We start from the raw sequence: 27,976 nt of genomic DNA on the forward strand, positions 1-27,976 counted from the left end.
CAGTCGTTTCAGTTGACCCTCTCGCATTGCGGCTGAGAAACAGCAGGAGCCATAAAGCAGGTCGGGCATTATGACCGCCTTCACATACACCTGACGAGAGCGTCTTGATAGGCTTCGGCGTGCCCGCCACAAGGCGCCAATTTTCTTGGCAACCTTGGTGACCACATAGTTTACATGGGTGTCCCAATCTAGGCGATTGTCAAGGTGAACGCCGAGGTAGCGCGCAGAAGACGCTGAGGGGAGGAGACAGTCGCCGCTTTTGACTGTTACTTCCTGTACATGCTGCTGGGGAGAGATAGTCAGAACCTGGCTCTTGGTGGCGTTCAAGATGAGGCCTCGGGACTTCAGCCAACCGGCCAGAGCAGTTGCCGCTGTGGTGAGGGTTCTGGACGCTTCCGCCGCTGAGGCCTGGGAGTCGTACAGGGCTATGTCATCTGCAAATTGTACACTTGGCACAGGCGAGGAAACCAAAGGGACATCGCGTGTGTATATACTCAAGAGGACAGGGCCGAGAACAGAGCCTTGGGGTACTCCGCAGGTGCAAGCCAGAGCAGGGCTGGTTGAAGGCGAGATGAGGATCTGCTGCTTGCGGCCGGACAAGTAGTCGACGAACCAACTAAGGGCTTTTCCAGAAATTCCAACCGCAAGGAGGTCTTGAATTAACTTGTCGTGGTGCACTTTATCAAAAGCCTTCGACATGTCTAATAGGCACAGCCCTGTGGTCTTGCCACTGTCTCTCGCCTTCTGCAGATTATCAGTCAGCACACAGAGGGCGTCTTCCGTGGAACATTTCTTGGGGAAGGCAAATTGTGTTTCGGGTAATGCCTGGGTCAAGTCCAAATGACGAACTAACTGGTGTTGCACTACCCTCTCCAGCAACTTGGACACTATTGGGAGAAGGGATACAGGTCTATAGTTGGTGGGGACTGATGGGTCACCGGCCTTGTACAGTGGCACGACAGACGCCAATTTAAATGCGGATGGAATGGTTCCAGTCCTCAGCGAGGTGCAGAACAGCACAGCAAAAGAATATGAAAGCAAGTCAGCACACTGCTGTAGCAGAGAGCCCGGTATGCCGTCACTACCTGTGGCTTTCCGCGCATCCAACTTCTCAAGGAGACGTCGGACGTCAGCAGGAGTCACAGGATCAAGTTCGGTCAAGGAGACGGGTCCAGCGGGACCGTGCGGGGTACAGAGTTGTTCAGGACGGTTGGGATCGGTGACAATGGAGTGGAACGTGTCGGCCACCTCGCTGATGCTACAACTAGGATCTTGGCGGCGACGTGAACGCCCACTGACAGCATTTAGAATGGCCCAAGACTTCCTAGGGTTGGCCACATTTTCTTCGCACTGACGGGAGAAGTACTCGTTTCGCTTGCGCCGATACGCGTTCCGAGCAGTGCTACGTGCTTGTTTAAACTCTGCATACAGTGTGCCGTTTGTCCTATCCTTCCGCCAACGGCTGTGCAGCCGCCGTTTACGCTGTTCGAGCTGGTGCAGCTCTCTGTCAGACCAGGGAGGTATCGCCCTCCGGGAAGGCTTAGAGTTGTGCAGCGGGGCATGCTTGTCCAAAACGTACAGGAACTTAGTGTGCCACTCTTTCCACATGTGATTTACATCATTGTGATCCGAAAAATCATGTAGAGAAGCCTCAAGGATATCTTGCCGAAAAGAGTTAATGTCAACGCCACGTATATTCCTGGTCAGCTGCGACGTCGTGGATGACGCGGGTGGAACGTCAACGGCAAGCTGAATAAAGGCTTCCACAGCGCTGTGGTCACTAATATCAGTGGGCACAACCGTTGCTAGGGACACTAGCGCCGGGTTGGTCAATATGAGATCAATCATCGTGCCTTCAGGGCACTGTGGAGTTTCACGGGTCGGCTGCATGACGATGTTCTGGAGGCCAAACGCAGCACAGAGGTCGGTGAGGTGTTTGTGCTGGGGTGCCGGATGGGCTGGGTCCATATTTACATTAAAGTCTCCAACTAGGGTCACGGAAGAAGACTGCACAGCTGCTCGTACAATATCTGCTTCCAAATCTGCCCAGTAAGACACTGGCTCCCCCGGTGGCCGGTACACGCAACCAACCAGGTGCCGACCTGGTTTTCCGTTTATTTCTACCCAGACTGTTTCTGTAGATTCAGAATGCAGATCTGGGCGGGATCGAACTGGGAGATCTTGACGGTAGTAGAAGCAGACTCCGCCACCCAAGCGTTGAGTGCGGTCTTTTCGAATCAGATTGTACCCGTCAATACTGAGCTCTCCGTCTGTAATCTCGGGATCTAGCCATGTCTCTGATAGACCCAAGATGTCGTACTGACGCGTGCGGATGAGGCTTGCAATCTCTGGCAGTTTGTATCTTTTAAAAGCTACATGCATTGAGCGTGGCTATTTTTATGCCAGACTGAGTCGGCGTAGATGCATGGGGTATAAAAGGTGGTGCATGAGGATTGAGAGGGAGAGTCATAGTAGGGGCTAAAATGTTGATGCAGATAGATACAGACAAATGCGGAATAAAGTTAAAACCTCTAACAACTTACAAGCTGTCCCTTCGCCTGCTCCCGAGCTTTCGCTGTGGCATACTCATCCGAAGCCTTGTGACGAGTTGACGAATGGCTTTGCTCTCCTCACTCTCAGTCACCTGGACTCCCTGCTTTGTAGCAGGAGTAATAACACGCGCTGGGAACGTGTGTTTCCCACGAGCCAGCTTGAAGCCTTGGTCATCGGGTGATGGGTGACCAGCTTTGCCTCTACTCATCGGGAACGCGGGTGTGGATGAAGATGTGGGGGCAGTCGCCTCAGTTCGAGCACTCGTGCAGGGAGTGTGAACTCCCAACGCATTGGCGTACGTCCAAGGTTGTGGTGCATCAGGGACATGATCCTGTGCCTCCTTGTTCACACTGCCTTCTTGTTGCTGTTTTGCTGGTGTTGGTAGCGCTGCCACTTCTTGGTTTTCCTGCCCCTGCCCAAGTGGTTCTTGGGGTGGTCCAAGCTCGCTTGTTGACGTTGCAGCTCCCGGACTGGGCTTGGTGCTAGCTGCGGCCGGATGAACGGTGGTGAATGGCTACACTTCCTAAGTAAGGACTAAGGCATCGCTAGCACAGCTGGAACATAAAATTTATTTGTTATATTACTTATAATATTCATGAGGTGGTGAAGAACTTCTCCGGGTCCGGCGGTGGGTCGCCGGTGACAGCTACAATGTATGCAGAGGAATGGAGTCCAAAGTATTTAGTTGAAACATAGTACATGTAGCAGCAAACAAGCCTTGATTGTCCTTGTTGTTCTGTTGTGTACATGTACTACAGTAGTTGAAACATACAATGACTTATGACGTTATCATGGTTTATGTAGAAAGCTCACTCTCGGAATGCATAATTATTATTTGCGAAAGCAATGACCATGATGACGTGTGGGAGAGGAGAGCGTGATCTGTGTCAAGAATGCTGTTATGCAAGGCGTGCTAAGACTGAGACTAGTAATACTAGAGTAGTAAGAGTAAGATGCGAAGATGCGTTGGTAATGTATGGTAGATCTACTTGGTAGCTAGTGTCGTAGTGTCTAGTGAAGGCGATGAGCCGCCACATGCATGTGCATGCAAGAGCCTTTGACGAACGGTGATTCCACTCCTCCCTCCCCCCCCCCCCCACCGAAAGCATTACGGTTCGAAACACCAGCAGGGAGCTACTTTACAAGTAGGGATGGTCTGGAATTTTTGCCGGCTTTCCAAGTTGCGCTATTGCGAATAATGATCTGCTTTGATAGTAGTGACTGACTGCTAATAATTGCCTGAGTTGACTTTGGATTTTTCTTCAATCATCTTTCCGATCACATACATGTAATCATTATCATGGATTTTCAATAAAGCAGGGAAGCTTCTACTAGTACTAGTACACAACGTCTGGTCGCCAGAAGGGGGGGGGGGGGGGGAGGGGGGAGGGGGAGCCAGGAACACTGTATATCGGGAATGCCCTATTAAAAATTTAATAAATAATAATAATAATAATATCATCGTTTGCAATATTGGCAGAAATGACTATTAATTTTTGTTGTACTACTACTAGTCATTGTCATAGCTAGCAGCAAGTCCTGAAGTAACTAATAGTAATACTACTAGTACTACTAGTACTATACCGGTAGTACTAGTAACAACAGTGTACTCTGTTACTGCTACATTTGAATGCGTTGAGTTCTTTACCTGCCCATAGTGCCATACCATTGAATGGTCTTCTCACATTCTGCTGTAAACGTTGTGTCAAGTACTGTTACTAGTTACTAATAATAATATTATGACTGTACTACTTTAGTAGTCATGAATGATGCAAAGCTACACGCGAGATCGATTGGCGCGCAGACTACATTATGGCACAAATACTTGGTCACACGTACACGCACGTGAAGAAAATAAGTAAGATATTACACATTTTGCCACAAAAAATAATTGTACATGTAGTTCCATCTTCACTCAGTTTCCACTGTTTTTTTTTATAGCTTTGTTTCAGACTCCTTCGCCCCTTTCTGTCTTGCACAATATTCGTTCACCTACGTAGCATAGTAGAGAGCTGCTAGTCTCTTTCATTAGAAGGAGTTGAATGCGTACCCGTTACCGTGCAACTAGTATCGTTTGTTGATCCCAACCGAAACATAATCTGCATGCTAGAAATCGCTTCTACTTCACTACAAGTACATGTGGTAACTAGCTGTTCGTATTCAGCCATCAAGCGAACACAAGTCGTGCTGAAAGAGTAAGCGTTGTAGACTAGTCGTAGCTACCACTGCTGAGCGGTGCCAAGAGAGAGAGAGAGAGAGGGAAGCGAGAATGAGTGCCGTGAGCGGTCGACACAACGCCAAGAATGATAAAATGGCGCCTCCCAGCTCTGGTTTGAAGCGCAACGCAAGTCCTGCAGCAGTCGTGGCACCACCGCCCAATCATCCCCACCAGAACCACCACCACCACCACCACCAGCAGCAGCAACAACAACAGCAACAGATGTGGTACAGCAATTCATCACCTCTTCCACCAATGTCCAGTGCTGCCACGCTCCTTGCTGATCTTAATCGATGGCTGGCTGCTTTCTCCTGTCGAAACGTAAGCCTGTAGAGTGTGGTTGATAGAGACTAATTCTGATGGAGAACGTTTGTGCGTTTCCCCATCTTCACACTAGATTGCTACGACTATGATACCGCTATTTGCTGAGATTTGTTGGTCCACTACAAACTGCTGGATGCACGCTGTTTTCCTGCGGCACCAAGAGATAGTGAGACCGGCTGTGAATTGCACCATGCGCATGCTGAATTACAAGATTGAAAAACGGAGGAACACAACCTGCCTTCCCATCCATGTGACCCTGATGGCTGACTACGCTGCGCTGAGCAGGAACACATCGGCCCAAAGGCAACCCCGCATTACACCATCGGACAGGACTTCTGTGAGGGGTGGGTGGGGGTGGGGGAGATCCCATTCTCCATCACACACCACTTCATTCATGCAGCAGACAATGCTCTGCACCAGTAGGTGTGGCTTCTACCCAGATCTCCGAAAATACGAATCGTATCTTTGAGGCTCAACCCCCCCCCCCCCCTGCATGCGTTCATACCAGCCATTGGGGGGGGGGGGGGGGGTACATTTCCAGGTGGTGCCATACCATATCCTGTACAAGGACCCCGGAAACCTTGCAGATCAGGATCATGCGAACCGTGATCACCACCTGTCAGCATACTATGCTTACCATTTGCTCTCGGGACCAAGGCGTGTCTACGAAGAGCTAAATGTTGTGGAGAAAGTGAACTGTAGGCGGGAACATTTGGGTAAGGTACTTGGGAAGACGAAAAGTTATTCATCCAGCATGTGTGCGTGTGTGTGTGTGCGCGTGCGCTTGTGTATGCATGTGTGCATTTGAATTTCAGGATAGCGGTATTCAGTATTTTCACGCAATGGTTTCCCGGTTCTTTGACCCAACAGCATCAATCAGCGTAACACTAGCCCGTTTTCCTGCCCCCGCGTACAGTAAGATCTGTCTTTCTGGCGAGAATGTTGCACGCTGAATATGTCACACCGTTGCACCTTGACCACTTTCTTACATTGTGTGCTAACGCGCTAACAAGCTCCTCACAAACCCGTTTCGGTATGGCAAGAATACATAATAGCAATGTCCTTTTTATGTTACCCTGGACATTTGGATGGCCACCCAGGCACCATATGACAATATTGAAAACTGCATGTACTGGTACGGTAAAACTCGCCTAATCTGAAATTCTTTTTGGAGTTCTTCCTCCAGGTAGTCTCGAGTGATAGCAGCTTGTCTTTTCTGTCGATCCACCCACTCACTCTCAGACAGCAGAGTCTCGTTGCTACTCTCCACCAGTAGGTTCCTTGGCTCCCAGCCGGTCATTGCAGCCATCGGCGAAATCTTGGTCACGGAGTGTGGACGGATGCGGTAGTGGAACAGTAGGCAATCTAGCGCTGACTCCCAATCATCTGTCTCCCCCAGGGTCTTCCGGATGACACTGAGGATAGTGCGGTTTACTCTCTCGACCGCTCCCTGAGACTGAGGATGCCTCTAGTCTTGAGTTGTCGTTGTCCTGTTCTCCTTCTTGTCTACACTCTTGTACTTGCATAATTCAATACTATAAAACCCTTGTGTTTTGGTGTGAGGGGACTTTATAAGCCGGGAGCAGCTAACATGTGTTCCACGGACCAGACGGCACTCCTGGTCGTGTCGGGGAACGCGCTCACCACGTCTTGGATTGGCCGCCGCACAGGAAGAACATTTTTAAAGGACAAACTCCTGACACTTTGCCGCCATGCCGGGGAAATAAACTCTGCCTCGTAGAAATCTCCACGTTCCCTCCCAGCCTGAGTGACCCGTCTGCCGATGAGCCATCTTGATGCTGGCAATTTCCAGAACAGGAGGGATCACTGGTACATTAGATACCTGACCCATCGGTAGCTTCACACTGCGCATCAACACGCCGTCGACCACAGCTAGCTGGTCCTTGACCTTCACATACTCTGGTGCATCAACTCTCTCACCTGCGACTTGCTGCTTGATCACTGTACTAATGATGCTGTCCCGTTGCTGAGCAGCAGCGATGTCGTTCATCTTCAGAATGGGATCTGAGGATGCGACTGCCGTCACATCTGGCTGCTACTAGCTTCTGTCTGTTACGGAATTACAGCCATTCCATTCCCCGGGACGCAGGACACAAAGGACAAGACTGGTTTGTATTACATTATTTATATTGACAAGACGGAAATGGAGACAGCACTCCAAGGGACGAACAAGAAGACTGACAAAAGGACTCTCGACTACAAAATCGCGCATGCTCATATCACACATGCACGCGACTAGACGAGACAGTTTGGGGAATGCCATCACACAGAAAAACAACACATCATTTTACAACATGTCCTTCTCCAGTAGCGCTCCAACTTGGCCGGGACGCGTGTCAACTTGTCGGCGAGGTTCTCAGACGATGGCACCCATTGGACTTCCACGGACAGCTCGGTTGTCTTGACTAGGTCGTCGATGATGTCGAGGCGACGGAGCACCAGAACTTCATACAGCCCACCGACCTTCACTCGTCGGATGTTGCCCAGCACCGCTGTTAACCATCCCACTACGGTCTTGGAGTCGTGATTAGCGTCACTCTCTTCGCTCTCCACTGAACTGCTAGAGAGAGAGCGCCTTGATAGCAGCATCGAGCTCTGCAACGTTGATGTGCCGCTTGTCGTTCTTGGCCCGCAGCCAGCTCTTGTCCTCCACAACGGCGCCCTCAACTTCCAGGACAGCACCGTATGCGATGTCCGATGCATCGCACCACACCCGCCACTGACCATCCCGACCGACGTCCCAAATGCCACGCACAGGGTCCTCACTTTGCACACGGACAGACACGTCGTAACATGGCGCTTGAAGTTCGGCTGGTATGCAGTCATCCCAGCTGGCGGTCTCACATGCCAGACGTTTCAGCCAGCTGGCTACCGGTCGTAGCCACGAACACACTGGATAGTGGCTCGTTAACCTGCCGCACCACTGAAACACGTGTCAACGCGTAGCGTTGGCGGTCACAGACAAATCCACACCCTCCCGACGACGCCAGTCAAACCTGCCACCGGGCCGAGGCTCCAGCTGGAGCCCCAGGAGGCTCGCATCCTTGAACTGGACGACTGGCTTTGTTGGCAAGCCGTACTCTGCCAGGCGACTGACGACTGCTGGCGACTGGTCTCGTGGGGTGACAATGTCGTCGCTGTAATTGTCAGCATCGGCAAACTTCCCATGTACCCACTTGATGATGAGGTCCATCATCTTCGGCGCAATGGAGAGGCCGAAACCCATGCGCTCCATGACGAACCGGTTTCCTTTCCACACTACGGTCTGAAAGCGCTGCAGACTTGGGTGAATCTTCACATTGAGGTAGGCCTTGCGCACATCTACTACGTGGCTATCGGTGCTCCGGCGACGCCACTCACGGATCTTCTCCTCATATGCCGGAGAGTCGGTGCCGGGATGGGATACCAGGTGGCTGTTCAGCTGCCGATAGTCCAAGCAGGGCCTAACCGGTGTCGACACTTTGTGTTCCTGGACCTGAGCCAGGAGCGACTGGACACACGCGGGCTCACCGTGCTTGGCAGTATCATTCGGCACAAGCCAGCCTTCTCGTATCCACAGGTCCACCTCCTCGCAGAACTTCGCTTCTTGTTCAGTCGTTAGACGACGTCTGAAATACTCTCCAGGCCGGGTCCGATGGAAGATGCTGGAGGCACTCCTTCGAGTCACTTCCATGACACGACCCAACACCCTTGACTTGGGTCGAAGTGTGCCTCACCATCATCGGCTTTCAGCCACACTTCCCGGCCATTCTCGACACCAGTAACAATCATGCCTGAGCAGTTTACTGCTATTCTCCTCACCCACTGCACCCACTACATCGCTTGGCACATCGGAACATTGGGGACCGAACTTGGCACTCGACAGGCCATGATCTTCGCTGTCGTATGTTAACGTGACGCCAACCAGGCTAGATATCACATCCAGGCCAATCAGCAGATCTGAGCTGACCACCGCATGGTCATCAATGACCAGAAACTCGGCCTCGGTCTCTGGCAGCTGGACATGGGCGTCTTGGCGAGAAATCGTCATCACCACAGATCCCACCACTGGCAAGGCCTCTCCATCAATGGCAGTAATGGGTTCTTCATGCGGCTCCACTGCCAGTCCTTTGCTGGCCACAACACTGCTGCTTACAAGTGACCTGGTGGAGCAGGAGTCAATGGCAGCAGAGTGCCTGCTAACAGTGTTGGTTGCCACTGCTGACACATTCACGTAGATGCGGCGCAGGTTCACTGGAGATGTTGTTGCCACAGCACCCAGGCACTTCTGACTGTGACTGGACTCCGACTGGGGTGCCACAGCCGCACTGGCACCAGTTTCACGTAGTCGCGATCATCAGGCAACTGATGGCTCCAAACTGGGCATATGATTAGGCAATTTCTAGTTACGGCCAGTGCACAGTTCCAGCATGCCTGGACAGGGGGAGATCTACTGTATTTCTTAGCCGGAGGGAAGCTGTTTGCTCCCCACACTATCTCGTAATGTCTCAATCTTGTTCACTCTTATCATACAGCTTTACTTTCGGTGCATTCAACTTCATACAGAAAGTCACGTCTTGTGTGTAAGGTGCATGGGAGAGATATTCCACTCTGTGGGTTACAAATACCTCTTGGAGACTCTTGACCAGGCTATGACACCTATCAGGGGTGTACTAGACAGGGTTCTTCAGAGGGGGGTTACATCGGCATGCATGTAACCGTGCGGCGCGTAGATATCACGATATCGGTACTCTATGCATATGCACGTGCAGTGCGAGATGAGAATCTGGAGGGGGGGGGGGGGTCGTCTGCACCCCCCCCCCCCCCCCTGGGTACACCCCTGCCTATCAACCAGCTTCCATACTGTTTACTTTCTGTCATTTTGTTGCAGACGTTACTTACTCCGTGTTAGCTCATTTCTTCGTGAGCATTTTCATCAAGCCCAAGGTGCGCTGCGTGCAGTTCCTGGGTCTGGACAGTGTGGAAAGGAGTCATGAGACACACGTGGAGGTGTGCTGCAAGCAAGCCTCGATCAGCATTACAACCAACACACCTAATGCAAAGGTAAGCGACTACGGATTAGTAGCCAGCATGTGTTCTGAGATGTGGTATGGGTCATGTATAGAAGCAGTATTAACCCATCGGGCGATATTTCTCCCAAAGTTATTTGAACGCACAGTAAAACCTGTAGCTAAAGACCACCGTGACTAGCGACCAGCCTGGCACTAAAGACCACTTCGCCAGGCACGGACGGTCTGACATTATGTTGGTGCGGTGCAAACCTCTAACTAAGGACCACCTGTCACTGAAGACCGCTTTCTCTGGGCCCAAGGGGTGGTCGTTAGTCACAGGTTTCACTGTATCTGACTGCTATCATGTGGTAAACTGCTATAGGCAAGCAGTGAGCAGCCAGTCCTGGATACCAACTACAAACATATGTATGCGTGGTCATGTACATCCGAATGTGCGTACGTGTGTGGGTGGGTGTGTTTTGGTGCTTGTGTGGGTTGTCTTCTGGCCTACCTCTCTTGCCTAGGTGGATTGCAATTGTGAGTGGAAGATTGACATTGTGCCAACGGCAGCAGGATTTCGGATATGCAACTGGGATATCCTCATACTTGATCCTGACGAATACTTGCACATGCAAAGTCAAGCACTTCACACATCTCCTGTAAGTGAGCAAAGGCCTACTGGAGCGTTCCAGTACTGGGGAGGGGGATTCGTGGAAGTAGTGGGCATCAGGAGGAAAGTTCTCATTGTCAACACACCTAGTTTCATGTTTGCACCCTCAAACGGGGCAGTCCACGACCAGTAACTTTACTTTTGAACCCCTTTTCCTTTCCTATTTCACAACATTGGACCGGCTCTTGGAACAATGTTAGTGATGTAACGAACCATGAATTTTACGAACGAATAAACAAGCGAATATGACTCAAACGAACGAACGATTATTCTACTATTCCACAAGAAAATTTGTCATTGACAATTATCAAGCAGTTCTTGAAGAAATAAGAACAAGACACAACACAGGCGCTCAGACTCGAGTCCGAGTAGAGTCTACCCTGGTCTACCGCACGTAGTCTAGTCGTTGTCTGCAGCACAGTACACAGTTTATGCAGCTCATGGACTTTGCCCGCCTGTGAATATTCGAATTTTGGAACCTTCGACCTAGATTTTATCCGATCGATTATTCATTGAGGTCCAAGAGATTGAGGAAATTCAAATAATCGATAATTCGTTACATCACTACAAAACCTACATGCTACATTTACGTAGTGTGAATGCCCCCCCCCCCCCCCCCCCATAGGTAAGTCCTGTGTAAAGCTGGGACCTGAATAATCATGGTTCCTGGCTCTTCTCTCCTTTTGAAGACAATGTAGGATGGCACTATCTGTGACTGGGATGGATGGCGGGGGGGGGGGGGGGGGGGAGGGCTATGTTCTTTTAGAAGTGAATCATAAGCTGATTGCGAAGCTCTACTAGCAATTGTCAACTGAATTTGCGACCTTGGGCCACGTTGGGGTGACGTAAGGTGTGTGTCGCAATTTACTAGAACTGCCTGTGCACATTTGCTGGATGCTCTCATACACACTGAAGTAGAATGTGCACCCCTTTGTCAAAAAGCTGTACTGTACTGTCGGATGCCAGTGAACTGGGGGTCAGCCTCGTAGGCTAGGCTGTTCTTATTTTCATGTACAGCGGTCTAAGCATAGTGGAGTCACCGGCGTATATAGTGGTATGCTGTGCTTGGTGAAATGCTAGCCTGTTCGTTCTTTGGTGCTACGTTCTTCGGCACCCGACAGTACTGTAACCATCAAAGTGCCCCAGTTTTGATGGTATAAAATGTGTCTGGAGCGCACAGGAGCTTAAGACAAAAAATTAATAGTGCAGGCAAAGTGTGCACTCCACACTGGTCAATATATGAGTTCATGATGCGTACCCTATGTTTATTCCATCCAGGCATGAAGGATTGTCCTTCACTGAATCAAAACTGCTTGTGCAGTGAGTTAGGACCCCCCTCCCCCCAGGTCCCGAGGTCCCACCTGCAGTACTAGTTCTAAACTAGTACTAGTATGGCCATGAGGCTCCACGTGTTCTGCATGCGCTCTGTATGGCCCTTGCTGCTGCACACTCTTCAATTCACTGATTAGTGATTACAAGAAGTATGGAATCAAGCAAAGAGTACGAGTGTGAGATCGCCTAATCACAGCCCGCCGCGCAAAGCGTGAAGGGCTGTGATTAGGCTGATCGAACACACACGTACGGGTGTTCTGGTATGCACCCACATGACACCATAACTACTTGGCATACGACGTCTGCCTCATTTTGGCTCGGCTAGTCCGCATAATTTCGGCCCACTCACAAAGAAGAAAATCGCAATAGATGTCATGTACACGACTGTATTGTAGACCTACAATGTTACTACTAATGCTACACAGGAAACTGTACACGCTGTTGCTTGGATAGACGTTACTGGTATTCACTAGACCTACGAGCTACGGGCGTCGGCGACGATCACAATAGGAGATTGATGGTGCAGGTGTCGCCAAAGGTCCCTCGTAACAAATTAATGGCCTTCATCATTTGCATTCGCCTGTCGTCAGGTCGCTGGCTGGAACACAAACTGTCGATGTCACGAAGAGGCAAAGTCGTCGATATCAGCATCTTAGAACGCATTCTGTCGGACAGCCGGACTTTCCACAGGTTGCCGCTAAGTAGGCGGCCATGCAGCACGCCTTGACGGGGACTGGAGGGCTCGAGTGCGCTGTTCCTTCGGCGGCTCCATGTCCTCTCCTTGCACCGGAACTTTCGAGTGGCGTAAGCAGTCAGGGGGACTGGACTTGTTTGTGTCCCGTTGTCCCCATTATCGACGTTTCTGGAACGTCTGCATCAACCAGACGCTGAATTGCTGTCGCTTGGACACAGTGGTGGGTATATGTCTTCGACAAGTTCGCTTTGCTTCAAATCCGCTTCATCATCTCCTTAATTGTGTTCCGGCCCAGAGGGAGACCGTTGTACCAGGCACCGTCGACGCCTTTCGCTTGTTGGCCTCAGCATGCCATCTGAAAGATCCGATCGCACTTCGGGCTGATCTTCTCGAGCAGTTTCTTGACGGCTGTGACCTGCGCTGTGTTTTGAATTTTACCATCGCTCACCTTTTCTCTACTGCCACCACCTTGGTGGTTTTTGCCAGGAAAGCAGTAGCTAGCTCAATGAGCTCAGTGCCATCATCAGCGACCTTGAACGCTAGATCCTGCTTCATCAGGAGTTCTTGGTTTTCACATCCGCGCAGTGCGAAATGGTAGGTTACTGCAAACCACTCACTTTCCTTCAGAATCACTGGTGAGGTTCGCACCTTCTTGAAGTACTCTCCCTGCTTCTCCATATCCATGTCTGAAATTATCTCTTTATGCTTTGCAGTCTTGCTTTCTCCGCTTCTTTTCATTTCCTTCAACCTTCCTTCCAGGGCGTCATTAGCAACCTTGAACTCTTTGTCGCTGATAATGTTCCATTCCGGACGGATTGAAGAAATTTCTCTCTTCAATGCTGTGCGCATACCTTGCAGGCTCGGTCTTTGGTATTGCTAACCCTCTCGTCCTCTCGCATTGACGTCACACAGCGCCAATGCCTCACAGACCTTCTTTGGCGCATCCACACTTAGGTCAATGCCAAGTTTCCTACTGGAACAGAAGTCGTTGAAGACTTTCAGCCATGTCTTGGCAGTTCTCTTTGTGCTAGCCGGAGTTCGCGTATCGATCAGCGTGTGCACACCATCCATGGTTCCGGAACCAAAGCGGCTTCTCTTGGCAGTAGGCTCCATCACTTCCCCCTGCATTGCTTCATCCTCGACGTCCAGATCAAAACTAGGTACAACACGTGACATTTTCTCTCGCCCACCGGAAACGCTTGTAGTCTTACCACCACGCCTACAGTCTTACCACCACTCTTGCAAAACACTTACTAGTAGCAGGATTCAACCTTCCCGCCTAAAAAAAAGCGAGCTTGATCGGTAAATCAAAGCCCTAGTGGACATGCCAAATATAGTGGAGCCGGCTTTGATCGTAAAATCAAAGCCCGCTCCACTAAATATGGAGTTCTAGCATGCCTTGATCGCCTCATCTAGGCCCTGCTAGGTGCAATTTCATTGGTCATTGCCTTGCCTACAGTCATGTGACATGTCAGAAAGTACTGTCAATCAATCCTGTGCAGCACAGCAAGTGACACTGTCAGTTTCCCTGATCCCCTGACAGCCTTCAAGTCTGATTCTTGACAACACTCTGTCAGTGTCAACTGCATGGTTGAATCAAAGGCGCATCAGACTTGGAATCAGGCCAGGGTTTCAAAGGATCTGGGCATTACTGTGGCTTCTTTTAGCTACATGACTTTGGAGATTGGCCAGGAGCAGGGAAGTGGAGGTAGAGTGGTATCATTGCCAGTGAATCAAGTTACAGTATAATTTGTATATGGCTGCTGTGTGCTACAGTACAGTCCAACTTTTAGTCATAGTCTGTGTGCTGTACAGCAATCATGTACTAGTACTAGCTTTTATCTTGGCAATGGGCACCCTCTCTCATCATGTAGCAATCACTGCAGAAAATCCCAAAAATGCGCCCAATCACTACTAGCACTTGTGCTAGAAAGAAGCACCCCATGCCATTAGGCTTTTGTTGGAGGTGATGCTGACTTCACAGAGACAGATCATCATCACTGACATCAGTGTGTATTCTGACACCCCCCTCCCCCTGATCCCGGATAGGTACTTTACCAGTACTACCATAGACACTAGCTGATGTGCAGTTTCTCCTGATCACTGCTTGACTGAAGGCTGCAATGCTGATACTGGTCTAGTAATGGGAATGATCTGCTCAATCATGTACTAACTTCCTTGTACATATTCATAGCGGAACGAACCTCCAAGTAAACATGCGTCTGTTACTGATACCAATGATACCAAAGGCAATATAAAGTGAGAGCATCATGTATAGGTATCACCTGACAGGTAGCAGAAATGCTCTAGATAGATCCAGGCCAAGCCCTGGCATTGCCTCAATTAACAACCTTGCACTCCTCTTTAGTTAGTAGCTCTGTGCTGCTACTTCTGGTGGTGGCTGTGGTACTCTGCCAAACTCATTAATGATTGCTCCCTTATCATCAGTATGAAGCTGGTACTATACTGTTGATGTTGTAGTCCTGATTCTGCACTGGAGTTCCAACCATGACTTTGCAGCTAATGACATTATGGCGCACAAAAATACAACTGCAGAGTAGAGTGTGGTAGTTTGAGTGTGTGAGCTGTATGGCTGCTGATCAGCTTGCCCTCAGAGCAATTACAGTTTAGGTCCTCCTGGGGTAAGCTGCCTCATTGCTTTACACATAGCGGCTTTGTGTGATCTACTTGAAGTATGAGTACAGTCTGGGTAAAGTTTTACTATGCCATGGTGTTTAGGCAGAATAGCTGTGCTGTTACAACTACTTGGACAGGTGATGATGATGGTAGTGGCGCTTTTGTGAATATGCCAGTGTTTCAGGGTTAAGGCAAGCAAAGTTGTAGCAGGGGACACTAGCTGCTCTAGATGTGTCTACTGCTGGTGTCCATGTTGGACATGTTGTGGATTGAGGTGCTATTCCACTCTAACGTTATTTTATCAAGTACTGCTCTACCCAGTAAGATGTGTGTATGAGTGGTGATGGGTGCTTCTAACACCTCCCTACAAACACAATGGCTTTTTAATTATGCTGGAGCTGCACTAGTCTATGACTGTCTAGCTTCACAGTGTCAAGTGCAGTGTGTTCAGTGTGTAAGGATGGATCAGAACACACTAGCCTGGCCCAATTCATTGCTGTCTATACCATAGTGTCGCTGAGCTGATTTCTGCGTCACTACGGTGTGTGTCTGTCTCTCTCCCTCTACCTCTACCTTGTACAGATCACTGAGAATGGTCTAATCCGTGAATGTTTGAAATTCTTGAAGGTACGTTGACACTGTGCGGGCTGTACTTGTCATGGCTGCTGCACGTCTCAGGCAGCAGTACATGAACGAATCCGCAAAGGAGTGAGCCAGTAGTGTGTGGTCAGAGTTTATGCTACACTAGTTCGGCGGCTGGTAGTTGTTAGTTGTGGTGATGTGGTGCACTGCATTGCTGCTGGGCACAACCATCTTGCATTGTCATTCTACATCTAGTGTTGCTACACATGTAGTGGTGCATGCAGATCAGGTCTTGAGAGAAGTTGAGGTTTGCTTGCTGTCATTGTGCTGTTACTGTACACTCAGATAAATGCTATGGCTGAATGGCTGAATAGCTGATAGAGCATTCGTGTAGTAAACCTTTCATCTGAGATTAGAGTTCTCAAGGACATCATCAGGGTGCTGCAGCTCTTCCCATTGATCACCCTATCACCAAGCACTAAAACAGGATGGGCTGTGAATAGATCCATGCTTCTGTTGTGGACTAAGGACGTCTGGTCTGGAGTACTAGGGCTGTGGATTCCGTGACTTAGTCCTCCAAGTCTGCTGCCCTTGGCTGCTGCTATAGTTGCTCACTATCTAGAGCCTAATAATATGGCCTTTGCTGATATAGTCACTCACTATCTAGATTCTGAGACCACCCTACATAATTGCCTGTGCAAATTCCAGTTGGAGCACATTGACGTTTGTCAATGGCCACCGGCTGAACTCTTCTTGTAACTGAACGCAGATATCATGGAGCATTCAGGAAGCAGGTAGCTAATGATGTGCCTATAAGTAGTGAGTTTATGTGACGAGTTGCTTGATAAGACGAAAGAGAAATTTCCCTACAATTCTGCAGCCATCATGATGGACCATCTCTAAGTGCTTTTCTGCACATTTGGCAGCTCTTTGAGTGGCTTAGCACAAGAGTGTATCCTGGCGATTTGTTCCGCAATTTCCGCTGTGGCTGTACCACCAGAAACAGAGGTGTCTTGATTGTTGCGAGCTTCCTGATTGCCGGTGGTAGTGTGGATTGCTGCCAGTGATCCAGTGATGCAATGGCTGTGTAGATGGCACATGTCCCTATGCATGACTTAACACATTGTTCTAGGTGTTCCTGGCCGCTGTTTGGTTTGTAGGCAGTTGTTAATGACCTCTGTTGTTTCGCAGGCAGTTGTTGGCAGAGTGCTGGCAGAGAATGTGCCTGGAATCCCATAATTAGTGTCATAATCACATACAGCCTCACACACAGCCAAGATCATGTACCAGTGGCCAGTACAGCACTACTAGTAGGCAGCACTGTGGGTGTGCGGAGCATGGCTAGGTCTGTCACATGTGTGCAGAGCACCTGAATGTTAAGTGATGGAGACAGCTTGAAGTGCTTATGCCCTCTAATCACATCACGGAACTATCACCTTTTGAGGAGCAGCAGACATAGTTTAGGGGTAGGGGTAACTTGTTTGTGCCTCAAGTTGGTGGTGCATTTCCTTTGCTGGCTCACAGGCGACCGTGACTGAACTTCTTCTCCCATACAGTGATGGTGGTGATAGCTGGTGATAGCGGCAAGTGAACAGGGAACAAGTTAATAATGATCAGTAGTGTGATGCCGATTGCCCCCTGCTTACACCTTGCAAAACCAAGGGCAATACCGTATCTCAAGCAAGGTTTTAATAAAAGCTGTTTCTCGGTTGTTCCCTTGTACCACGGAAATACACTGAGTTTCTGACTGCGCATGTAGTGCAGCTACAAAGACACTTCGGCCGCTTAGGTTTAGGCAGAATCACGAGCCAGTTAGTTTGGGTCCACGCGCAATCACCAGCTAGCCGGTATATCAAGCATGTCCTGTGAGGTGAATAGCAAATACATTCTTACTGTCCATGAGTACAGCTAAGAAATTTGATTATGCCATGTCTGGTAGGCTCAGTTCCTTTCGAAGGAATTGCTGATCTCTAACTTCCTTCTCTTGTTACCCCCTGTTGTTATCTTGCGGCTTGAAAGAGTCACTGCTCATTGTGTGTGTGTGTGTGTGTGTGTGTGTGTGTGTGTGTGTGTGTGTGTGTGTGTGTGTGTGTGTGTGTGTGTGTGTGTGTGTGTGTGTGTGTGTGTGTGTGTGTGTGTGTGTGTGTGGATACGTGTGTGCATGCGTGTGTTTCTGTTGTTTTAGACATCACAAGTGTTACAGCCGATGAGGGAGCTGATGGCAATGCACCGTGAGAGCAAATTGTCACCAAGAGGTAAGTGTGTCTTCTCCATCTTCATCTCCAATGCTTTGTGCAGTTAATTTCATGTCATCTTAGTGCATTTCTTCTCCCATTATAAGATGAATGGTTGTGTTGGGCTGTTAGGTTAGTGTTAGTGGTAGAGCAGTACTCCGCTGCTATCACTGCTACTGTTCTCATTAGCATGTCAGCTGCACAACGGTGTCATTGACTGGGGTTCGCACAAACACTTCTTATTGCACAGGGTTAGATCAGAAATGTGTGCTAAATCTTTGTATCGTCATCCGATTTCTGACATGTGAAATGCAAACTGAATCATTCTTTCTTGGTCCATGCACAAGTCCATCTATATCCTGACTGTTGATCGTAATGATTTCGTGGTCCCGATGTGCTACATGTCCACACTGCAGAGTGCTTAGAGAACTGGGCAAAGATGTCGGGAGACACTACCAAGCCAGGTCCAACTCAACACAGTGGTATGTGTTCATGCTGTATACGTCTAATATGACGTAATATGACATATACCACTCTTTTATACAAACTCTCATTCAACTTCAACGGAGATTTCAAGTTTATATTTTCAATACGAGAGAGCTTGGAAGCTCAGGGCCCTACGCTATGCTTTTTTGCCTTGATGACCTAGACAAAAAAAGTATAGAGATGTTACTTATTTATTCTTATAAACTTCTCCTTTTTTTTTAAGACATAACCTGGGATTCGAACCCGCATTATCGCCCTGCATGCATCCCCCGATACACTTCGCATACATACTACAGTCCATTTCAAAACTATAGACGCGTACCTAGGCAAAAACCGTTTTGCCAGCATCTATACCACATAAAATCTGTGATCACTTTGTGCATAATTTTTTCCAAATTGGGCATCTGTTATCCAATCCTTTAGAAACTATACGAGAGTAATTGTGGAGCGATCCTGAGCAATATTCCGAAAACTATTCTCAAAAAGTTCCAGCCAAATTTGAAATATTTCAAAAACCCTACGCGTCTATAGTTTTGAAATGCACTGTAATTCTTCCAAGTTGCTTCACGTTATGATCTTGCATTTTATAGCCCTATTTGAATATGCATTGTGGCCAGCCGTCTTTGATGGTGCGGTACGGAACAGGTACGGTCGAGGGTACTACGACACCGTCTATCGCCTTGATGACCGAGGCAAAAAGCATAAGGATGTTATAAATTTTTCAATTCTCCTATTTTTTCAGGCATGACCTGGGATTCGAACCCGCACTATCGACCTACATGCATCCCCCATACACTTTGCATTCATACTCATTCTTCCAAGTTGCTTCACGTTATGATCTTGCGTTTGAAAGCCCTATTTGAATATTTCGGCCAGCTGTATGTGGCCAGTTGTGTTTGAAGGTACGGTACGGGACAGATACGGGATAGCGCCAGGCGTGACACAAACACACAAACAAACAAACAAACACCAAATTAAAGCTGTGTGGACCCTGGCTAGCGCCAGACGTTACTGAAGTAACGTCTTCTGCATAGCTACGGGAATAAACCTGAATATAAACTTGAGTATAAACGCCTTTTTTTTAGGGCCACAGCACTGTCAGCAGCAGGATTAGGCAGCAGGATCGGATGTAGAGCGCTTTCTCTTTAGCTTTTTGCGAGCTTGCTTAGCACGGTCAGCATGAATGTAAAACACAATAGATGTGTTCTGAAATGTAGAAACAGCAGCATTCAGATAGGGAGCCAAAGCAGATGAACCCGTGGGCCACAGTAGAAGTACTATTCTGAACAGGGCTAGCCTGAACAGAAGTGGCTATGGATGAAGGGTGCAGTGGCAAATTCTCTTTGCAACTGGCAGGCGGAACAGCTTTCACAGAGCCAAGATCAACAGCAGCAGCCATAGAGCAAGAATCTTTTGTGGTGGGGCGATCATAAGCAGATAAGGATTGAACATTACGATGGCCTGACACACTGCAAATTCGCCTATCATCAATGCCACTGCGCTTCATGTTGGTAATGCAAGTGGCACGTACATACTGATTAGTATAAGCCACAGAAAGAACAGCGAGCTCAGACAATCGCTTCATCATTCCTGCTAACAGATTGTGCGACAGCGGTGAGCGTGTGTACCAACAGGACATATCAGCAGGAAGCTTACCAGGTTTCACAGAGCGCTGAAACAAGCGATCTTGGTTAGGGTGAAGCTTGTCAAGGTAACGCTTGATTGCTGACAACTGCGTTTGATCATTGATTACTCCTGCTGACGACCAGTCCGATCCTGTCAGGCCCCCTTGGTGATTCTTGGACATAAACGATGTTCCAAGCCTGAGCACGTCTTGTCCGTCGATAGATTCAAACACGAGGTCGCGTTTCGTTAGCTTTGACTGCATTTCACCACCTCTGAGGCAGAAGTGGAGAGTTATCTGGTACCAAACGTGGAACGCCAGCTTGATCGCGTCGGTTGTTTCGACGACATCCTCGAAATATGTGCGCAGCTTTCCGAGATCGTCTTCAGACACTGGTTCTTTGTGCTTTACAGCTAGTTCGTCGCCTGCGCGCTTGCGTGCCTTTAGTACACCATCCAATATTTTGTTGGTCCTTGAAAAGGCTTCATCGCTGAAGATGTTGACTTCTCTCATAGAAGACAGATGACGCTGTATAGCACTTCTTGCTGCCAGAAGACTGTTCTTTGAGAAAGGAGTTCCATGGCGCGTCTTCGCATCGATGTAGAAAGAGCCAACTAGGTCTGAAAGCTCCGGAATAGGGATTGAGGAGAAGTCCGTAGTCGAAGCCTTTTGATCTTTGCAGTAATCAGTGAAGAGCTGTACCCAATACTGGGTTGCTGAGCTTGTACTCTGTGGAACAGCGTCAGAGATGAGTTTTTGCTGCTCCTCCTTCGTTGACGCTCCGAAAACTCTTTTCTTGGGTGGATCTTCAGACTGATCTGCATACATAGTGAAATCAATGTTACTACAACTGCCAAACTGGAGAAAGTGGCAGATATGGGGTGCCCAAGTTACTTATAACTTCAAAAAGCGCGCCCAAATTTGCGTGCCTAAATTCACCATAGAAACAAGCAGGTGACCGTATTCTCCAACGTCGTCACCTAAAGAATGTCACGAAAGTCCTCACTTTTTGGAGGAAGCTCTGCACTAGGTAAAGCGATACCGTTGACTCATGCATAACCGCTGTGCAGTGCCAGTAGCCTAGTGTACTGTCTTGCACAAGTAATGAAGAATGGCTATCTCTTCGGTAGAACACAAGGCCCTGTCAAGGGTAATGATTAATGGCTGATACTGCTCACAGCAAAGCCGGTAGAGTTGAATGGAGGTTTGTATAAAGGCTGGTATAAATATACTACAACCTACTCTTAGGTTTACACGTGGAATATAAACTATCACACAAACCTCGGCTTCGCCTCGGTTTGTGTTCAGTTTATATTCCACGTATAAACGTAAAGTGAGTTTGTGGTAAAGTGAGTTTGTATTATATACGTATAGAGGTGTCTGCACGATGTGCACCATACCGGCCTTGGTCAACTGTACTCCGATGCGTCATGATGTATCCAAATGACTGGTATTTCCTGTGTTGCATGTACATTGTATCCGTATACTTTCACATTACGTCACCATTATACAAAGTTGGATGCTCCAGTGATACGCACAGTGCATGTAACCTGGGCGCGGCAAGATAGAAAATGGAAGAAAGTTGATGAAAAGCTCTTATCTGGTGGGGTCTGAGCATGTGCTGTTCCTATTTTTCTCAGCCTGGACATTTTTGGCAGTGCATTCTTCGAAGGGCCTGTTTTCTGTGTTTGGAATTTCTTTCCCCAAGAATATCATAGAAGAACGCTTTCCCCAGGGTGCAACATGCTGCCTTTGTTTCACTTTGGAGATTAGGAATTCTTTCCCCAATCACAGGTCTTTGCTTTCTTCAATTGAGGTGGACGACACGGTTTTTGTGTGTGTGTGTGTGTGTGTGTGTGTGTGCACGTGTGCACGCGTGCGCGTGTGTGTGTGTGCGCGTGTGCATGTGTGTGACTGTATGTTGATAGCAACTCACGTTGCAGCAGCACCGATACTGGCTGCCGCTGTCACATCCTCTGCCAGTGATAAGAAATCTTCTCCGATATCCACCACCAGCACTCCCACCACCAGCACGACGACGACAGCATCCACTGACAAACCGAGCACATCTACCACAACGACAACAACAACCACAACAACAACAGGAACAGGTAAGCGTAAGAAGCGTACACAGTCATCCTCGGCAGCTGCCAAGAAAGCTTCTGCGGCAGCACAAGCAGCGCAAGCGTCAGCAGCTAGCGCTGCAGCAGCGGCGGCAGCTGCAGCTTCGGTCACGGCATCTCCAACAACAACAGCTACGGTCACGTCAGCTTCTGCTGCCGCTGTCGCTGCAATGGCATCTGCAACTGCTACATCACCAGACACGACCTGCTTACCGGGACAGAGTACAACCACTGCTTTGGCTGGTACAGCAGTCACTGGCAGTGGAGTGGCATCGTCATCATCCCAGTATCCATCGCATGCCACTGGCACACAGTTCAGCAGCAATGTTACCGGACAAGCCAACCTGGCCACAGCCGGTAGTGCAACTCAGGCTGGTGGTGGTAGTGGTACGCTAGGACGACTAAGTCAGTCTGACTTCAGCCGAGCCGGTTCGCCCAAGGTGATGAGTGATGCGTTTAGTAAAAAGGAGCAGCTTACCATAGTGCGAGTTGAGAATCCTCACCCAGATCCAAAGGTGATGAGTGATGCGTTTAATAAGAAAGATCACCTTGCAAGTACGATTGTGCGAGTTGACAACCTTCACCCTGAGCCCGGCATTCTGGCAACGCAGCATGAATCGGAGCAATACTTGCAGCAGCAGCACCAGCAGTTGTCCCAGGGTGCAGGTCAATTTGATTCGGAAATGGCGGTCCCACAGCTTTAGCAGCCATGGAATGTGTAGTTTGTGTATATCTGACATCGGCGTCTGATGCCATCGCCTGATGCCATCGCCTGATGCCATCGCCTGATGCCATCGCCTGATGCCATCGCCTGATGGGCAGAGCTGTACATGGTTCTATGGTGTTGTAGACTGTGGACTTGAAGTCATTGCTGCAAATTCTTGAAACTGGTCTAGGACAAATCACACTCACCCTATGTATCCAGCAGCCCGGCATGCTGTGAGAGGTATGTCACGCTATGTTATTGCTCAGTACCTGAGACCAACCAATGGGTGGTGTGTAGTGCTAGTAGTAGCCCAGACAGCATACATAAAATACTGACACTGCAGCATTTCACTGATAACCGACTTTGCTGATGGCAGTGGCTGGTAGTGGCTGCGTGACACATCCACACCCGGATAGCAGCATGTACGTGCTGCCGCGCGGATAGTGCTTTGTTTTGCGAAGAGAAATTGATTTTTTGTTTCACCGTCATAATTATTATTTCAGTTCCCTTGACCATGTCTCGATGTTGGCAATTTTAGGTGCTGTTTGTCCACAGCTGCATGAGGACATTTTAAAGTGCTTGTAGGACATATTTCTCTCCGTCTCTCTCTCTCTCTCTCTCTCTCTCTCTCTCTCTCTCTCCATCTCTCTCGTCATCTATCTCACTCACTCTCTTGGTCTCTCCCTCTCTCCCCGTCATCTCCCCCCCCCCCCGACCCCCATGGTGCTTGCTGTGTGCGCCGACCCCCAGACTCTTGGTTGGGTGAGTTCACTGCACCTCACCAGCGCAGCTCACCAGTGCAGCTCACCAGCGCACCTCACCAGCGCAGCTCACCAGCGCAGCTCACCAGCGCACCTCACCAGCGCACCTCACCAGCGCACCTCACCAGCGCACCTCACCAGCGCACCTCACCAGCGCAGCTCATGTAGTGCCTACACACCTATTGTTGTATTTTTGTTTTGTTTCCCCTTCCTCCGTAGGTATGTGCACTGTGATACTTTGAAGTCAAAACTAGAGTAAAAATTGGCAGTTTTATCAATTGTATTAGCTTGCTTGATGTCATTGCTTCACAGCCTTGGTTTGTAACAAAATTATTTAATTAAACTGCACTTCCCAACAGAAATGGAGAGCGACGGCAAAAACAAGGTTGTGAGCATGAGCTATGCTGTGGATGAGGTGCAGTGTACCCCTTCAAGGGCCTTGACCAGTTGCAGACATCTCGGCACACAACGAGCATGTGGATGGATAGAGCGTTGGTTTGAGGGGGGAGGGGGGATCCGTGAAGATGCTTGGGTAGCCTTCTCTTCTTTCTTCTCGACGAAGTGCTACATGTACATGTACATGTACATGTAGGTACAGTGCGAGTATTATACTTAGTATTATGACTGGGATCAGTGTAGTGTGTAATGCGACTATTAGTATTACCGGTACAGTCGTCCCTCTCTAATCCAGCACTTTATAATCCAGCACCCTCGATAAACCAGCACAATTTTCATTAGCCAAAATGTCCTCTTCATGCATGTTCTAGCAGAAAATCAGATTTGTTAATCCAGCACCCTCCCTAATCCAGCAGATTTCCGTGGCACAAATGGTGCCGGATTATAGAGGGACCACTGTACGTACACTCCAGGCTATTAGTACTAACATTTGAACTACTACTTGATGGTTTCACGCGATTGGCCAAATTGCTGTTGTGAATAAAACTGTTCTCGAGCAAGAGTAAATCAGGTTACGAGTATAATACTCTTGGTTACAACGGAGGTCGGAGGCGACAAAAAATATATTCTAGAACAAAGTCAAATTCAGACAGGAAAAGGACATACATGTACTGAAGTAATGGATGCGAGAGTAACTGTCCACCACTGTACTCGTCTAGATACTATTATACAGTCAGAAAGTGCAACAACTTAGCATAATAATGACAGAGTACTGAGCCATTCGACGACCTGACACATACATGTGCGAAAGAACTCGCACCCCCTCTGACTAAGCTGTTTGCCCTCTGCCTACGCCGCTCGCATCATCGCAATCCCTGGAAGACGGCACACGTCGTGCCTATCCACTGCTCGCATCATCCCAACCCCTGGAAGACGGCACACGTCGTGCCTATCCACAAGCGCGCTTCCAAAGCAGCAGTGAGAAATTACCGACCTGTCTCCCTTCTGAGTGTCTTGTCAAAGATTATGGAGACCATCATCAACAGGCAAATTGTCAATCACCTAGAACGTCACATGGTCCTATCTCCCAGGCAGTTTGGCTTTCGCCGTGGACTTGGAACTGCCGACCTCCTCACTGCCCTCCATCATGAGTGGTCCGGCATAGTGGGTCGCAATGGAATCGCTCGACTTGTTGCAGTCGACATAGCTGGAGCTTTCGATAAAGTTTCGCACACTGGCATACTGCATAAAGCTGAAATGTCTGGCATTGGCGGGTCAATTCTGTCTTGGCTTCGCTCCTACCTTCAGGAAAGGAAGATAAGGGCTGTTGTTGGTGGTCAGACCTCCTCGCACTTCCCAATCCAAGCTGGTGTGCCGCAAGGCAGCATCTGGACCTACGCTCTTCCTTATCTATGTCAACGACATATCTGCCTGTGTCTCCCCAGAATGCCAGCTAGCGTCTTATGCAGACGACACAACACTGTACTGGCTGATCCGTGCCAATGACGTGTCCCCGCCACTCACTGGAACCCTCTGTCGATGAGCTCCAAGCTTGAGGATCGAGATGGAAGGTCCAGTTTGAGCCGACAAAGTGCCAAGAAATGTCGATGAGCAGACAATCAACACCCCTCCCACCCTCTTCCCTCAGCTTCGATGGCACCGTGATCAGAGAGGAAACCGATGTTAAGCTTCTCGGTGTGACCTTCGACCGCAAACTGCTGTTCGCAGCCATCTCCACCAGATTGCAGTCAGAGCCAGCCAGCGCCTTGGCTTCTTCAGGAAGGTGTGCCCAGTACTCGACCGCAACGGCCGCCTCAGCGTATACAAAGGCTTCATCCGCCCAACCATGGAACATGCTCCCCTAGTCTGGCAAGGCGCAGCCCGGTCCAACCTCACGAATCTTGACCGCATCCAGCAACGGTGTATGCGCAGCATTGGCGCTGGAACCATGCTCCCAAGCTTATCAATATCAGTGCGTCGGCAAGTCTGGGGACTGTGCTAACTTTTCAAGCTGCACTACATTTCCGGTCCGGCCCAGCGGACAGACATGCTTCCACCTGCTGCCCCTGGGCTCGCCCGCCCCGGAACCCGCTACCAACATCAATGTAACACTCCCATGCCTTCCAGTTGTCAAAGCCCCTCCCCGCAACAAATCCTGCCATCCTACACCGATCCTTCCCGTTCGGCCTACTCACAACATGGAATGCTCTACCCTCTGGCATCCTGAACGCTCCCCCATCCGAGGCAGCGCTGCAACGCTTCAAAGTAGCAGTGTACAAGACATTAGTCATTAGTACCTCGTCGAGCAAACTAATTACTTGTGGGACTGCTGTCGACGTGTACACTACAGACTAGAATTTATTTATTTTATTCCAAGCAATACATGGCTGGGGTAGCCAATGACCACTTTGCGTGGCGATTGCAGGGTTTTTATAGCCAACCACGCCTAACAAGGAAAAGAGTAAGAAGTCAAAAAGAAAAGGAAAAGAAGAAAGCATAAGCCTGATCTTTGTAAGCAGAAGAAACATGTAGTTGCGTTAAAATTGTTTTCGTAGGTGCACAGCATGATTGTTTGTCTCACTACACAGTTTTAGCGTTATAATTAGTTTCTCACCCGCCGTTGCACTTAGCTCTCACTTCACTTCTATTGTCTCAACTTCCCTCATTCTATTTTGGCACTGTATTTTGTTCTCGTAACACATCATTGAATGTACATTTTTAAAATCATTGCTCAGCATGGTTACTCTTCAGTCACGACTTTCCACTGATGAATGTGACAAGAAAATTAATTCTGGTAAACTTTCATGACTTCGTTGTAGTGTGGCGATGACTGTAGAATTTGTTCTCTTTATTGCTATTATAAAAGAAGAAAGAAGCAAATATGGACTAAAATTGTGGTCTACTGGTAAAGCAAGGCGTTCCTGAATGCTGTTAAAGTAGAAAGGCCCTTTGTCTCCTGGTGCAGCTTAAGCCAATGCAAATAGCCATTGAAAAGGGGGGAGTGTAGCAATGCAGAAGAGCGGGCTAGAGGAAGGGAGAGTTGGTTCCTGGTGGAGCTATCCCGTCGGAACCAGTCAAATGGTTTAAGATGCGGGGTATTTTGGAAAGTCGAATACGATGGATGAGACAGCACATCATGATTCGTCGTCTTTCTAGGAGAGGTCTGGTCGAGGATAACATATAGAGAGCGACACTAGAAAGGGACTTGGGCATATGATAAAGAATCTTCAGGAGGGAACAATTGTGAATTTCCAGTTTCTGCTGTTGGGCAATAGATAGATTTGTCCAGGCAGTACAGCAGTAGTCAAAATGCGGCAAGATATATGCATTATAGAAAAGAGCACGACAGCTGTCAGGAAGATGGGCGCGGTGTGAGTATATTATACCTATGGTTTGACTAGTCTTCTTACATATGTGGGCAACATGGTGAGTCCAGGAGAGATTAGTGTCAAAAATGACACCAAGATGCCTGTGATGATCTACATATTCTATGGGAGTGGTGGAGAAATGGAATACTAGGGGAGGGAGAGGGTAGTATAGAGTAGTAGACAGAGGGGGAATGATCATTACCTTGGTCTTCCCGACGTTAGGTTTTAGCTTCCACAATGCCATCCACGAGGTGAT

General features: G+C 48.8%; 1 protein-coding gene across 1 annotated transcript; it reads left to right on the plus strand.

Moving 5' to 3' along the window:
• Nucleotides 1-4,452: 4,452 nt before the first annotated feature.
• Nucleotides 4,453-24,327, plus strand: LOC135806568 (mucin-5AC-like). The gene is made up of 8 exons (XM_065320766.1): nucleotides 4,453-5,092; nucleotides 5,911-6,010; nucleotides 9,987-10,159; nucleotides 10,632-10,766; nucleotides 16,023-16,067; nucleotides 18,208-18,277; nucleotides 18,673-18,738; nucleotides 22,295-24,327. Exons 1-8 carry the CDS (start codon nucleotides 4,823-4,825, stop codon nucleotides 23,191-23,193), a joined length of 1,758 nt encoding a protein of 585 aa, XP_065176838.1. The 5' UTR covers nucleotides 4,453-4,822; the 3' UTR covers nucleotides 23,194-24,327.
• Nucleotides 24,328-27,976: the final 3,649 nt, after the last annotated feature.

Source organism: Sycon ciliatum, chromosome 1 (assembly GCF_964019385.1).
Source record: "Sycon ciliatum chromosome 1, ocSycCili1.1, whole genome shotgun sequence".
Classification (NCBI taxonomy): Eukaryota; Metazoa; Porifera; class Calcarea; order Leucosolenida; family Sycettidae; genus Sycon; species Sycon ciliatum.

Excerpts from the sequence above, each read along its gene's own strand:
- LOC135806568 (XM_065320766.1), top strand. The coding sequence starts at position 4,823 with ATGAGTGCCGTGAGCGGTCGACACAACGCCAAGAATGATAAAATGGCG. Across the intron at positions 16,068-18,207 it reads AATGTTTGAAATTCTTGAAG|ACATCACAAGTGTTACAGCC; the intron begins GTACGTTGACAC and ends CTGTTGTTTTAG. Across the intron at positions 18,278-18,672 it reads GAGCAAATTGTCACCAAGAG|AGTGCTTAGAGAACTGGGCA; the intron begins GTAAGTGTGTCT and ends TCCACACTGCAG.